At 35.0% G+C, this 16,145-nt stretch overlaps 1 protein-coding gene across 12 annotated transcripts in view; it reads left to right on the top strand.

Annotated features, from left to right (window-relative positions):
• The window catches only part of PCDH7 (protocadherin 7), a 387,708-nt gene that overhangs the window by 56,402 nt on the left and 315,161 nt on the right, over nt 1-16,145 (top strand). For 2 of the 12 annotated variants that reach the window (XM_064487613.1, XM_064487607.1), the window contains one exon: nt 3,265-5,370. The exons of the other annotated variants lie outside the window; for them this stretch is intronic. In XM_064487613.1, coding sequence (XP_064343683.1) covers nt 3,265-3,342 — 78 coding nt within the window. In that variant the 3' untranslated portion in view covers nt 3,343-5,370. Of the gene's footprint in view, nt 1-3,264; nt 5,371-16,145 lie in introns of those variants that run through there. 12 annotated transcript variants of the gene reach the window in all.

The following is a 16,145-nucleotide window of genomic DNA, read 5'->3' as shown; positions in this document are numbered from 1 at the left end:
GATTGCAGAAACTACCATCAATCTGGTTTTCTCTGTCATGGAATCGGCTCTGTTTTTCATTTGATACCTTTTACTTTTCCCTAGATCTGAACATCAGTCTGGGGAAAAAGATTATGAATATTCATAGACGCTTTTTACATATTGCCAATTACATGCAAACACATTCAACAGACACTTGCACATTCTACACCAATTATGTAGGTGTGTGATTTAGTTTTGAAGCATACCTAATAGAAATAAGTAGAAAATAGATACATATTCCTCTCAAAATACATGTATTTCCTTGAGTATGGTTTGGAAGTTTTTTTTCAGAACTGTCAAGAGTGTGTTGATTCCTTTGTGTGAGTATTTAGTGTGTTCTTGCCCCTGAGTCTGAATCCCATTCCTGTTCTGTGTGGAATTCAGCTCCTTTTCCTAGTGCGAGTCACCAGTTCTTGACCAGGGAAGTCGGGAAAAGGAGAACAAAGCTTTTATAAGTTGACTTTTTTTCTGATAATTTTTGATAATTAAATTCCAAGCTTATTTCAGTCTCTGTGGTTAGGAAATGGAAATGGAAACTGAGTGAGATACAGAGATGGCCTGGTGAAACGCGCTCCAGGAATGACTTGGTTTCATCTCATTGTGTGTGTGTGTGTGTGTGTAGTGTGTGTGTGTGTGTGTAGTGTGTCTGTGTCTGTGTGTCTGTGTGTCTGTGTGTCTGTGCATGGGTAATAGAGCAAATTGAGGAGAAAGGCTGAAAGGGGAAGACAAAGGCTGCATCTATACGACTCCAGCAGAATTGGACCTGACTCAGAGATTGGTTCGGACTGATTTACTGGAGCCTGTCTCCTCAGTAGCAGTGATCTGAAAATTGCTTCCAGGGCCATCTTAATTAGCTGATTCAAATCAAAACAAACACATACTGGTAACATCCATTTCCACCCTGACCCTCACCAACAATTGTTTTCAGAATAGTGATTCCTAAGTAGTTCTCCACAGACTCAATAAATGATTTGAGGTGAGCGCTTTTGTTTTTAAACATGAATCTTTAATGGTGAGGAAAGAGTCCGTTTTTCTTGGCTTTAGTGACAGGTGGATATTAGTACATAGATGCGTTTATTCAGTGCATCAAAGCTTAAAACCACAAAAACGTGAAACCTGCCCTTACATAGTTAATTTATGAAATGAGAGCGTTCTGTTCCTCAAGAACATTTTAATAAGAGGATTTCATTATGCTGCATGGCAGAATAGTGACGGTATTACTTAAATGCATTCTCTTTCTTGGATATGTTAAATTAAAAGTATGTCAGGTCTTGAAAATAGAAAATGAAACATTTGGACACCTCTGATTTTCTATTTTTTTACTTGTTTATTCATTTATTTAAAACCTTGCAGAAAGTCTTAGATAGTATCTTTCCTTTAAGGAAAGAAAATAATGACTATTATATAGAAAGAATTAAAAAGAGAAGGTTAATGAAATTTTAGATGGACAGACTAAATTTAAGAAAGAATTAGGAAAAAATAATATGCCAGTAAAATAAAGAGCATTTACTACAGTTAAAAAAAGCCTCTCTTCCATAATCTATCATATGATAAATAATAGAAAGTCAAAGATAACCACATGATTTCAAAATATTAAAATTAGATAAAAGTGATACTGTGATGTGACAAGTAATATGATTTCCTTAATTAGCCAGTCCCAAACAGTCATTCACTTATTAAAGCAATAATTATTGAGGGCCAACTATGTGCCAACACGGAGAATGAAGCAGTAAACAGTGGACGTGATGTTTGCCCTCGTGGAGTGCACTGTAGCCTTATGGAGGATGAAAATGTTAAATGAATAACTTAGTAAAAATAGTTAAACTGAAATATTTGATAAATGCTGTGGCAACAACATATATAGATGAAATATAAACATAAGATAAACTATGTTCATTTTAAACTTACAGTTTAAATCATAAAGACTCACTTTATCATCAATTCCTTGGTAAATTTGTGCTTCTTGTGTAATTAGCCTGAGCATCCCAAGTTATGTTAACGTTTAGAGCTACTAAAGGAAGAAAAAATATTAATTCTATTTCTAAGGAAAGATAAAAAATTTAATTAAAAAAATTAAGACATTTCATAGCTGCTTAGATTTATACAGCGTATATGGATAATCTGCAGTCAGAGCCATTTTTAAACATTGTCTTCTCTTGAATATAATTAAAAATTAATCATTATTTTTTTTACATCATTTACTTTCAAAAATTAATTGGTTGATTATTCAGTGAAAGAAATAATCTACGTCTTTTCTAATTTTGATTCTCACGTGCTGATGTGTTGTGACACTGGAAATTAGCACGATACTGATTTTTAAAAATTCTAATTCTTAAGGATTCTAATTCTTTCGGTAGCGAACTATATCACTTTTAGTTTATGGAAGTGATTTATTGTCTTTTCGGCAATATTCAAACTCATGAAAGGTTTTACTGACATCAATTTCACCATCAAACTGGAAAGAGTATTCTGTGTACCTTTTGGCACTGAGAGGAAAAATAAGCCAACTGGTCAGGCTCAAGTTCAAAGAAATAAATATTCAACACTATTTAAAACTCACCTTAGCACCAAAACATTTTGAAGGAGTATTATCATCACTTTTATTTGTGGAAAACATTGTCTTTTTATGGTCATGACTTTGAAAGGGAGAGTAATTCATCCTTGACCAGAGATCAGCAGACCATTTGTTGATAGCATGTAAATTGCTCAGATTTCTGTAGACAGTGAGCTGTGTGATAATTGCATTTAGAGACTAAGAGCTACTTTGAAAGGTGTGAACATTCAGATCAAGCTCACTTCCTGAGATCTTAGGGACAGTAAATTGTAAAAGCAGTGGTAACAAAATTACCATTTCAATCTTATTTGTATTTCCAGTGTAAATAAAACCAACAACTCCCCCTCCCCTGACCGCCCATCTCCTGGTGACACTTCAGAGCCTTCAAATACTTGAAGCCCGAAACACAGTTAATTCCGTGTTTCTTTTACCATGCAAATATCTCTTGTCAGAGATAGCATCCAAGAGATTAGCCCAGCAGTATTGATCTCGATGCCCCAGGGTTGTTAGTTGTAGCTGGAGCTGTTATGTCTCCTTGACTTCTGAAAGAAGTTATGGCCACTGCAAATACATCTTAAAGACGGAAGGAATACTATCAGTCAAGATGTGCATCCAAGCTTTGGAACTAGGCTAGCAAAACCCTACTCACATCCCTGTAAAGCAGACATATATTTTTGTATTTTTTATAGGTGGATACAGTGCAGACCACGAACCCCCCTGGCCACATTGAGGAATCGTGTAAAATGAATGTATGTGCTCGTAAGTGAAATACATCTAATGTTCCAACTCAGTGTGTTGGATCCCAAAAGACTTGAATTTGTCTTGTGTAGAAAGAAATCGATTCCCAAGGGGCAGGACCGCTAGCTGATTAAAATGAAGCTCTGATTTTGAAGAAAACAAAAATGGCTTTAAAATAAAATCTCTGCAAAAAAGGAATCAAACTATACTTTGCAAACAACTGAAAAAGAAAATCAAGCACTCAGTATGGAATAAAGAAGGGATGTGAGAGAGGTTTTGCAATCTTGTCAATTACTGTGGAGAAACAGAATAAAAAATCATCATCTCAGGAGTATGAAAAGAAGAACAGGAAGTCCCTTTCCTTCGGTTTGCACTTGAATGGACTCAAGCAAAGAGTGGAGACATGTATCCTGTTACTGTTTATGGTTAATAACGTGATTAGTATAGATGTGATTTAATTTGCTTTGCTTGAATTAATTGAATGCATTCTGTAGAAATCACCTGAGCCTGTGCTAGATCAACAAAGAAAATGGAAATGTATACCTCAGGACTGAATTCCGAGAAAGTTATGCTGTTCAATGCTATTTAATGAGGGCCGAGGAAGAAATACTTCTGCCAATCAGGGAAAGTGAGAAAATAGTGGACACGAGAGAAAATAAAATTTAGGTCATTCTGATATTTGTTGAAACATCACTTATTATGGTATAAAAGCAGAAGATCCCAATATTTCTCACAGACATTTTACCAATTTCTGACTGAATTTAACGTAAACCCCGTAAGTGTTAAAGGAATGTATGGCCATTATATCAATAGGAAACTGGCCTTTTAAATTTGTGGTCCTATGCATTTACGTATGCAGAGGAGGGCTTTTTGAATTTTATTAAAGATGAATTGCATGCAGGAAATACCTCTTTGCATTACAGTTACCTGCTCAGTTGAAGATACTATATAAAGTCTAATTTTTGTATGGGTGTGAGTGTATATGTATGCATTTGTGTGCGTGTGTACATATATAAGTGGAAGGAGGTAAAATTTAATGCTTGACATTTGCACTTTGGTTTGTTACCTAGAATATAAAGAGATAGAGTAAAGCCATTTCACATGGGTCATGATTGTTATGAAAGATTATTATTCACAAAGGAAGCAGTTCTAAAAATAGAATGACTACTGCAACGGCTCTCCAATTATGTGTAATATTTAATGCAATTGAGCCATTTAAATTAAGATGGTAGCAATGTCTGAAAAATAATGAGAGTAGGCTCCTGTGAAGTCAGTTTGAAGACAGTTGGAAAGTTGTGCTCTTCACTCAGTGACAGAGGATGTGAATCACGGATGCTCTTGGAGATGAGACTCGGGAAATATTTGTTTTCTGACTACAACTTATTAATCTTCTAATAAGTTACATGTATTTTTTTTCCACTTTCCTTCGATCGAAATTATGTAACAAGTCATCATATATCATAGAATAGTGAGTATTTAAAACAGACTGAAGTATTACATATTTTTTGTGGTCACCATGTGCCATAATAATTTTGAAACTATTGTTCTTTGGTATTTGTATTCATTTCTCTTATCTTGCTGATTAACTTTATAGTCGGAATTTTTACCTCTTCTTTCTATGTGACAATCAACTGAAAGGTACCCTATCTATACTCTTACAGGGATTTTTGTCTTTATTTATGCTATTATAATAAGTTATAAGTCTACAAACTGTATAATTCCATTGTATTGAATATTTTTATGTGACCAAAATAATAATAAAAAACCCCTACTTTATAAAATTCCTTGTCTTTCCCACTTTAATAGTCTCTTAAAACGTAGTAGGACATTCAACATATTCATGTTGCTGGCTTTTAGACGACGGTGTCTACTTCTTTTAGACATTATTCTTTACCATTTGAGGGTGAAGAGCTTAGCCGTTTAAGATAAAGAGCAAAGGTTTGACAGAGATAAATTGGAGAATGTTTGGAGAAAAGCACCCTTAACAGGGTCAGGAGTCTTGACTCCAGATTTTACTCTGCCACCAAACAGCCAGACCTGAAGGATACATTTTTTTTTTTTTTGAGTGCTCAGTTTTCTCATCCATAAATGATGAGTTTGGATTGCACTATCAATCTGAAGATCACTTAAATTCTTAAATCTTGATAAGTTAACTTAATTCGTAGATTGATAACTTAGAAGTGTTACAGTGTGTTACAGAATACTGATTATATCAACATTCGATATTGATCATCTGTATTAAGAGAACCATGTGCTGTTTTCCACTTAAAGTGACCTAAAGCTCAACATATGCCTTAAGACCAAGAAAAAATATGAATTTACAGTTGTTACTCTTCCAACCTTAGTTAGCCTTATTAGAAATATGTACTGAGGTATAAATAATCACATCTGGGATCAATGGCTCCCTCTAAGTTAATTGAACCAAGTGGCACCCAAGTAGAAAATCACTCAATTTGTATCAAAGGAAACCTTTTTGTACTGCACTGAGTTGAATACATTCCCTGGCAGAATTTATTAAAGTGCTAGAACCAGTTTTTCTTGCTCTTTACTCCGGAAGGATTGATCAGCACATGAAGGTCTGCGGGACTTCAAAGGAGTTTCTGGACTTGGATCAGCCTGGTTGGGTTCAGAGGAGGAGGAAACACTGGCCCCTGATGTTTATTGCTGTAGGCGCTTTCATCTAATAGTAATTCTCTGCTGAGGAGAAGCAACAGGCAGAGGAGTCTTGTAACTCTTACAATTTCACGATTAATGTTTAGTCATGAAGTGCCTCACACAGAAAAACGGTACTTTTATTTTAGTTTCCTGCTACTACTCCAACTGGGAAAGGTCAGAGAAACAGTGGGAAGCAAAATGAAAGCAGATATATCGTGTGGATTTTTTTTTTTCATTGCAGCATACTGACTTGCAAAATAGTGTCACTTTCAATATCACAATGATGGCATGGATAATCTTCAGGGATCTTTATTTAGAGAATTGGTCAGACTGAACTTGTTTTCATTTAGGTGAACTTCTGGCCCCTGATGAGGCTGATTTTGATAGTAAAATTTAATTTTGTCAATTTAATCTTGTCTTTACAAGAATAGAAATTTAGATGGGAGACTTGCAAGCTTCCACCTACCAAGCCTCTCCCAAGTCCCACTATCTCTACATAAAACTACCCTTGCCTCTTGCCTCTATCCATTTGGGGAAAAAAAAGAAAAAAAGGTGGCAGGGAGAGGGAGCTTAGTGCTCAAGGGAAATGGCTATATAAAGCAGTGGAACAACTGGGCGTGAGAGTTACCACTTGAAAAGTTATACCCGGAATCCATCAGATTGGATGCACATAGGTACACATTTCACAAAGATATAAAGGAAAAATTAAAATATTTTTGGGAGGATTAAAATATGTTTCTAGTTTTAGTTCTTTTTATTTTTTGGACTACTATAAGTCTGTTTCCCTGTTTTGGTAAATATAATGTAGTTAAACAGATTTTAATATTTCCTTGAGAACTTTTTAACTTTCGGCTCTGTGCAGATGGTATACTAGTTGCTACGTTTAATATTTATAGCAACTGCATGAGGCGGATACTATTATTGTCATGGTACCCATTTCACAGCTGAGAAAATGAGAGAGTTTTGGTAGATTTGCAAATCTACAGAATTAGCAGGAGGTAGTACTGGGCTTTGAGCCCTGTCACTCTGGTTTCAGAGGCGACACTCAACAGATGGGCCACAGAGCTTTCATGTCAAATGTTATTATAGATGGGGGTGCAAAGTAGGTTCTGGAACTATTTAGAGGTGCAGAGATAAATTTTGTGGTTTGTAGATCACACATTTATTAGCCTGAGTGAGGCAGATCCAGCATGCATGACTTGGACATGAAAGGTATTCAGAAATTCTAGTACACTGAAATATTGGATCAAGATGGAATCTGTGATAAAAGGTCTGCTCTAAATACTGTATATGGAGGAGAAGAGAAATTTGTCTCTAAACTACCTGCATTGCATGTTTAAAATATATTAATATAAATATGTACTATTTGCATCAATTCTTTTTGAAAATGAAGACTTTGCCGCTGGAATCTGGGTGGACTGAGGAAAATGGCAGCTTCGTTCTTTGAGTAGGAAGAGCTCACAGTCTAATGGGAAGTCCAGCCATGCAGGCTAATTATTACAGTGCCATGTGTGAACTGTGACAGAATAGCACAGTAGTTAAGAGTTCTGTGTCTAGAATCCAGGCTGTTTGGGTTTGAAACGTGGTTCAAACACATAAATTGAATGACCTTTGAACAAATAACATCTCTCTGCCTCCGTTTCTTCACATGTAATATGAAGTTAATAACAGTATTTGCCTCATAAATTAGCTGTGATTATTAAGTGAGATTTAGCCAGGCAAAGTAAGTATGACATAACAAGAACTCAATAAACACTGGTAATTATTCATCATCTTCTTGTCATTTTTCTAGTTGACATGAATAGAGTGTAGTGGCTGCTGATTGAGATGGTCATGGGCCAAAATAAACTCAACCTCACTGGCAAAAGTGAAATCAAAGGCACTTCACAGAGAAGTATAATGCCAAGCCCTCAATATTCTCCATATGCCAGGGTGTGAAACTCAGAAAAATTGTGCAGGTACCAGTTCTCCAGGGAAATCCATCAGTTTCTGATCTGCTACAATTCAAATCTGGGAGCTCGGGGAGCTGTAATTTTTTCAGGCATAGACAAGTGAAAGGAAACTGTGAGAGCTGAAATCAAACCTTTGTCACAGTTCAATGATGAAAGTTTCCAAAAGGTCAGAGAGCAATTTTTGAAGATCACTTTATCCACGGTCATAAAGGAACACGATTTTCTCCCATTATTAGTAGCTTAAAAATTGTGAAATGTAAGAATGAGAAATTATTTGTAGGGTTATTAAAAAACTAAGGATCATGCTGATTGTGACAACCTATCCACAAATAAGTAGTTATTATCCTTTGTAAATATCCAATACATATCTATTATATATGGTGAGGGATTTATTTTCAAAAAGTCCTTCATTGAGCAAAAAAGTGGCATTGCATTTATTAGATGATAAGATTTGAATGTATGAAATATAAATAAAATAAATACTGGCTGAATTGAACTGGATCGTATTTAATATCTGGAAAGTCAGAGGATTTCATTTTTAACACAGTAATTGGTTATGTAAGCATATACGAGAGGAGAAAACAAATAAACAACCATTGAAAATGCTCAATTTTGCCTATTTGAAACTACTTTTGGATGAAATATATTGCATAATAATTGTGACTGTGGAACGTGTAGACCTCAGAAATGGCGCTGTGTTCCTGGAAACGCATAGCATTGCTGGTGAAAACGTGAGAAAGTTATATTTTAAGTTCACATCACAATTTAGTGGCTGAGCATCTGAAAAGAGATAAAGCCAAGTACAGATTTTTAGTATACCTTGCGTTTCGATAATTTTTACTGTTTTTGTGAAAAATCTGCCTATTCTCTGTTTTTTATGAATGTTAATACCCCAATAATAACCTATCTTATGCTGCTTTTTGTGTATTTCTAATGAGGAGTTAAAATTAATTTGATTAAAAATGAATATCTTTCTAGACTCTGTCCTTAGATGTTAGAGGGAAAAGGCACATTTCCTATGGTAAATGATTGGAGTTCTGAGATCGGGTACAGCTCTGCCTGGTTTTTAATTGCTACTGCCCAATTGTGTCAGCGAAAATTCTGTCTCAGTAGCAGCTGAAGGGGACCTGGGTCTCTAATCTTTCTCCCTGTGTCAAGCTGTTAAAAGATGGGTCAGCACGGACTTTTTCTCCCCTATGTGTCAAGCTCATGTAAGCAGCAGACATTTGGTATTTACATACCAGGCAATCAGAAACTGGCTGCCTCCTAATAAGACATTTCAAGTAGGGATAGTGTAGTCTACACTTCCTGCTGGTTGACTTTTTAAAACCCTTGCGTGTTTATTGAATACAAACCTGCCGTTGTTTGGAAGCCCAAATTGAAACGTGGTTGATAGAGTCATGTCACTGAACAAAATACATGTTAAAGAAAAGACTGATATTAAGGAAATCTATCACATGAGCTTTTTAAATAAAAGTCCTATGATGACTTGTCACATAGATGCCTCACTATTTAGATGGAGATGTTTGAGAAAATGTTTTTGAGGATGACTTGCTATTAGTACTACACTAAAAGAGGTTACATTCAAGTGAATACCAAGGATCTATAAACACAGGATCTTGTCATCTTCAATTTTTTAATCTTTCAATAAACCATCTTTTATACCGGGAAGAAATGCAGTCCATATCTTGCACCAGGGTTGCTCAGCCATCCTGTGCTCCTGGCATCTGAGATTAGCATTTGGATTAAAGAGCTTGATTAGAGGATTCTAAATTAGTAGTTACCAAGTGGCAATGACACAAAAGTTAAAACAAAGTAATACAGCAGTCCATTTCAAGCAGTATATTTCTTATAGCTGTTAATTAGCAGTTTAATTAGCATGATGTTTCATGTTGTGACATAAGCCATTGTACTCCCAATGGGTCTATCAGAGACAATGAAAAAGAAAAAAATTGAAAAATGAAAGAAAGCATCAGAATTGTTGATGGTTATATCAAATGCCACCAGAATTAAAAATAATTCTTTATTTTAAAAGAAGAGAACATGCATATGCTTTCTTTTTTTCTGAATTCAGAACAGATTTTTTTTTAAGGCATTTTTACGGTTTGAAATACTTTCGTGAATTAAAAGCATATCAAATCACTCTATGTGCAATAGTGTCAAATGAAGTACATTTTCAATTCCAAGTGACCACAAGTAAATGCTTAAAGAATATACTTAGATAAAAAAGAAGTTCCTCTCATGATTTTGAGAGAAAACACAAAAGATATGTATTAGGGTGATCATATTTTTGAATGTATAATGTGATTCTTGGGATTCTATTAAGGGCCATTGAAATCACATACAAAGGACTGCATTTTGGAAAGGCACAATGGGACTCTGCCTTTGGACAGGCCTGAGGGGGAAAAATATGCATCTTTGAAATAATCTGTCAAGTACCTGACATGAAGGGGTCTCTCACCCCTCCTTCCCTCCCCAGTGAGAACATATTCAGATTGTGTGTGTTTGTCTTTATTACATGAAATGGAAGTTTCTGCCGAGCCAGACAGTCATCCACCAGCTGATTGGTTCTTCCTTTTTACAGCAGTGTGTAGAGTGGCCACAGTGGTTGTGAACAGTGAGTTATAAAATATAGCGAACCTTCTGAAGGTACTTTTCTTTTCATTTTACACTGCTGACAATTCAGAACTTGCACAGAAGTAAAAGATTTTACAGATCTGACTAATATCCTAGATTTTGTCAAGCTTTCTCTTTCCCAATCACTGAAATCTGCTGGCTACCTCCTCATGGCTGTGTAATTAGGCTATTGGTTTCCTTTGAGATTGCATACTACAGCAGGTCCAAAGGGCTTTTTTTTTTTTTTTTTTCCCTTTCAAAAATTATTCTGTAACCTCTTTTGGCAGTTAATGTACGGGTGCCATTTGGAGCGTAACTTTGGTTATTATGTTGCTCACAGATATTTTATTGTACACAAAACTGAGTATTTATGGAAATCTAGACACTGTTATGCAAAACCTTATAAAGAGAAAAAAAGCCAGTTAAGTTGTTTTTTACCTTCCTTACTCTTTTCCTTTGTCTAACACGTCAATTCACATTGTTCCCTTTTCATTTAGCAGAATTTTTTTGTCAAATAGAAGAGAAAGCATATGAACATATATAGATAGCATATGATCAATTGCAAGTTCTGTTTTCTAAAATAAGGACAAATTTGAATTTGTGATAAAAGCCAATTCCGTAAACATCTGTGCTAGGTCGGACACAAAAATGTGTGATATTTCGGTTTCTTTCTTTTTAGTTGGTGGCATTGTATTTTCAGCGATCAGAAAGTTGCAACTTAATTTTTGGTCTGATAGTTAGCTGATGATGATGATCTGCTCTGAGAGTGATCTTTCAGTGTAAACATGTTTGTTAAGCATTTGAATTGCTATATTTTGTCCTCTCTTGGGAGTTCCTTAAAAATATGTGATTTAAAGGTATATATAATTCACGAATTGACAGATGATGTATTTAGGGCATCCACTGTGGATCAGTCTTTGACACTTTGGGCGAGTTCCTTAATCTCTCATGTATTTAAATGAAGATGTTAGTAGTCTCATGGTAATATTAGGAAATGTGCACGAATCTGTATGCTATGTAAGTTATATGTCCTATAATGAGTTAATGTAAGTTAATACATAGCACTTATGGCACTGCCTGGCATAAGGTGAGGAAGTATAAATAACAGCTATTATTACAGAAAGGCTCAGAAATGTGACACCACCACCACATAGCTATTCACTAGTTGAGCTAAGATTCCAGAAGCAGTCCGAACGCAATTCAGAACAGTGTCGGACATTTAGTAGATGTCTCTAAGTGCTATCTGCTATTAAAAAGAGGCAAATCCATTTTACACCAGTCTTACCCCTGGCCACGAGTTAGGCTGAGATTCGAACTTCAGGTGTGCCTGGTTTTTAACCCTGATTTCCTTAAACCCTTTCAGGAATTTAAACTTGATTTTAGAACTATTTTTTGGTATAGACTTTATAAATAAGTTTACTGTTCAGTGTATCTTGGGAAGGTAATTTTGGAATTATTTAGAAAATACAGATATGCTTATAAAACGCGGTAATGTTTATAAGTGGGAACATAATAAAAAATAATCAATCAACGCATACCTTGAGCTGTTTCAATGAATTATCTCTTAGAGTTTAGAGACTACTGTTTAAAATAAACCCCAGTGAAATATCTAACAAGTTTATTTATTTCTAGTATTCTTCAGCAGGGTAATTAGGTAAGCTCAAGTTCTCACCTTCACTTTCAGTTTCTTGACTATTTGGAATTATGTTAATCAAATGAAATTAAGTGATTAATTATGTTAATCACTGCCGTGATTGTGGGAAGCACCTTTTGTACTGTGACATTTTCTTTTCGGCTATTGCTGCATCAATTGTGTTGCCATTCAGTTTTGTTTAACTGTGAGGAACGTTTTATTTCAGCTTTCTTGAAATAATGTGCTGTAATTTTTCCTGTTAACTTATTTTAAAATATATGTTACAGTTGGATCTTTAGATTGGCTACTTTCCACATAGATGTTTGTAAAGCCTAGCATGGTCCTTCAGTAGTCCCTGTTACTTCCTGTTTAGTTGAATTTGAAATTGATAAGCCCTGATGACTGTTATTAGAAGTTACTCCAATTACTGTGCCATCTAGCAATACTGAATCATAAACATACGTGTTAAAAAGAGCTTTCTCTCTCTCTCTGTGCTACTGTCAACTAATCAAGACTGTGAGATAAAATAGATCATGGCTAGGCAGGGGAGCATGGTCGAACTGCTATTAAAGTTTGTGAACAAACTTGTTTGGTAGATTCAAATATTACACTGAAGGTTAAAGTGTTCCCTACATTGCTGCCCCCAAATCTTACAAGAACAGAAAACTTTTTCTTCTTAAGCCATGCTCAGGAACATTTAGTGCCTGTTCATTTCTAATTAATACATTTCCATTTTCTCAATTTAGAATCATATTCCTCTGACTCTAATCTCCCTCTCCCATTTTTACTTTTCATTCTGCCTTTTCATGAGCTCTCTGCTCCAGTGAAGCCTGGTAACTTTCAAGTGACTTTACCTACTTCACACTTTCCTACCGGTTTATCGTAACCTAAACTGTCATCTCCTCCAGCAATTTTGTCTTCTAATTTTATGTGTGTGAATCCTACTTTCTTTGATTCTTCTTTCATCAAGTTTTTCTGGTTACCAAGTTGGGAGTGCTAATTTTAAGTTATTTTATCTGTGCGATTTTATATTACCTGGAGCTTTCCATCTTTAGTGATGGACTTTTTTGTGGTTTTGTAAGTGTGTATATGTACCATTTATTTATTACACCATAATCTCTTCACTGGGAAGGTCCAAGTCTGATTCATATTTTCCATCTCCCTCCAGTTCTTAGCAAAGTGCCTTGCCGATTGTATCTTAGTAGATGCTGACTCAATAGTGATTGAATTCATTTGATGCTATAAATGGGAATTTTATGCCGTTTAGAATGGGATTCAATGTAATGTATTAATAGGTACTCAATAAATATTTATTGCATTTCTACAATAGATTAAGTGCTAAGGCTATCACATTCCTACAAAATACAAAGTGCTGGGTAACAGTTGAGGTGATAGGCACCTATTTATAGATATAAATATCACAGATCATGTGAGCTCTGTTACAGCTTGTGTTCTTCTGTGTTACTCGGGACGCACCCTATGGCAGGAATTCTATTATTACCAAGCATGTCACCCAGAGATGTGATAACTACCTCGTGCCTAGAGTGGCAGGAGGGTATAAAAGGAGACTGGGAAATAGATCAAAATGCAAAAGGCATCAGATTTTCACATTAAGTCAATTCAACTTGATCCTGGGAGAAGTGGGAGTCAGACAGCAGATGTCTTTTAATAGCGGAGCAGAGGGGAATGGAGGCCTTGATTTGTTGGGGGAATAACTTTAAAAGCAGTGCAAAAGTAGCACTAGGGAGGGAAGACACAGATAACCCTAAAGGGATCTGGGTTGTGGTTTAACGGAGACGTGTTTTTCTTGGACGTGGAATTCTGTGCCATTAGTGGCCACACTTTATGTGGAATAAGAAGCAGTAGAGACAATCGCTCTCTTTCACCATTTCTTGGCACCAACGCACTGCTCAGCTCTAGAGACTTATTTCCTTATTAGAGGAATTAGTACAATTAATAACAAAAGAAATGCATATTAATGCATCTTTTCTAAAATCCATAGATCAAACACTATTCTTTGAATGTGGAGTTCAGTTCAAATTAAATGTTTATATGGGATGATATGGGAAATCTGTATGGTGTTTGGAAATGGAAGGAAAGCATCATTTAAATATAAATTCCTTTGCTCTAATACTGACTGTCAAAAAAGACTTTCCTTGATGTTAAGCTATGAGCTCAAGTAAATCATGCCCAGAAGGCTGAAGGCTAAAGAATCATCACTCATGAAACTCATGCCATTCCATTTCTACCCCATCATTGCTTGAACTAACTGCTCAAGCTATAAGCTGAGTTTTATTTCAGACTTTACCCCAAAATATTTTTATTTGATTTTTAACCTTGCATCATATCATTAAAGTATTTTCAATTTGCTTTTTGTGTTTCATGGTTTTAAAAAAAAAGAATTTATGCTGCAGATAATGCAGATATGATTTTCACGGCCCTACTGTTTATAATGCTCATTGTTTTCTTTTGAAAAAAATAAAACAATTCATAGGAGTTCATTTGTAATAAGACTATTCTGGCAGTTCTGTAACAGTGAAGTTTTTAAGGATTAACAATAGTGAAGGCACAGTCTGCAAAGTTCTTCTTTTTTTTTTTTTCTCCATCTTTTTTCACCTTTATTTCAAGTTAAAAGATACATATTCCCTTAGTCTGAATGTTTTTCTGCCTGAATGTTTTCCATGTGATCTTTGCTTTGCAACCGGGGAAGTTCAGCTTCAACCTGCTAGAGCTGAAAGGGCCCACAGCACGCCACGGGCTGTCTATTGTTTCAAGAATGTAGAACCGCTCTCCTATAAATAATAATGTGTAATACTCATAATGTTAAATTTTACAACAGTGATGTCCTGTGGCATTGTTCTGTGCTGCTGAAGTACTTGTCAATACTCCACAGAGTGCAGTTTGCTCATATCATATCAATGCAAAATATTTAACCCATAGTTCTATAGATAAACATCCACATTCACTATGTGCAACTTTCAAAGTACCTGTTTTAGGCTTTGTCATAAAATGTATGCAAAATCCTATATAAACCATACTCAGTATGCTTTTAAATACAGTTTTTCAACAAATGACTATATTTTTATTTGAAGTTTTCATTGTTTTTCATCAGTTTTAGAAGAAACACCATCACGCCTTTACTGTTGCTGTTACACGGGGTGACAATGCATCATGTCTTTTCTAATTGAAAGAGTTAAATGTTTTCTTTTAAAAATTCACTTGGAAATCAAAATTGTCTTACTAATGTTATTATAAAAAGGTATAATTTCTGATATATCATATCCCTGGTCAGGATACCTTACCATTGGATATAATTTAGAATTTTCTCAATGCTTGTTTTGCCAATTCTGAATATAACTTTTCTTGATATCGTAAGTAAACGTATCAGGAATATTAATGTCAGCGTTGAGTCATGTACTGAGTGCTGAAGCATTACCCAATGGAGTATAAAAGTATAAAAGGTCTGAATTATTTTGGACACACATATAAATATTTAGATATATAATAAATATTTGGAAATATATTTTTCCACATGTATGTTTCACATGTCCATATTTATGTCCATGCATATTATTCATATATATTCATGTGTGTATGTGTGTATATATATATATATATATATATATATATATATATATATATATGTTTCAGAATGTATTTTTCTATTCCTACAATCACCAGAGAGAAACAATTACTCAGCAACTACTGAATACCTGCTTTAGCCCAGGCATTGTGATTAAGGCTGGGAATATAAATATGGGAAAGATACTATCTGTGTTTTCAAGGAACTCATTACCAAGAGTGTTAAATGTGTTACAAGTGCTATAGGACAACAGAGATAAAGAAGGAAAGTGAAGACATTTGGGAAAGATTTAATAATACAAGAAACTGTTGCATTGAGCCTTATAATAAATTAAGTTTACTCTCTCTAAGGAGGAAAGAAAGATGCATTTAAACTGGGAAAGAAATCATGAAC

Source organism: Camelus dromedarius, chromosome 1 (assembly GCF_036321535.1).
Source record: "Camelus dromedarius isolate mCamDro1 chromosome 1, mCamDro1.pat, whole genome shotgun sequence".
Lineage (NCBI taxonomy): Eukaryota > Metazoa > Chordata > Mammalia > Artiodactyla > Camelidae > Camelus > Camelus dromedarius.
The sequence above is the reverse complement of the archived record's forward strand: the minus strand, read 5'-3'. Positions and strand labels throughout refer to the sequence as shown.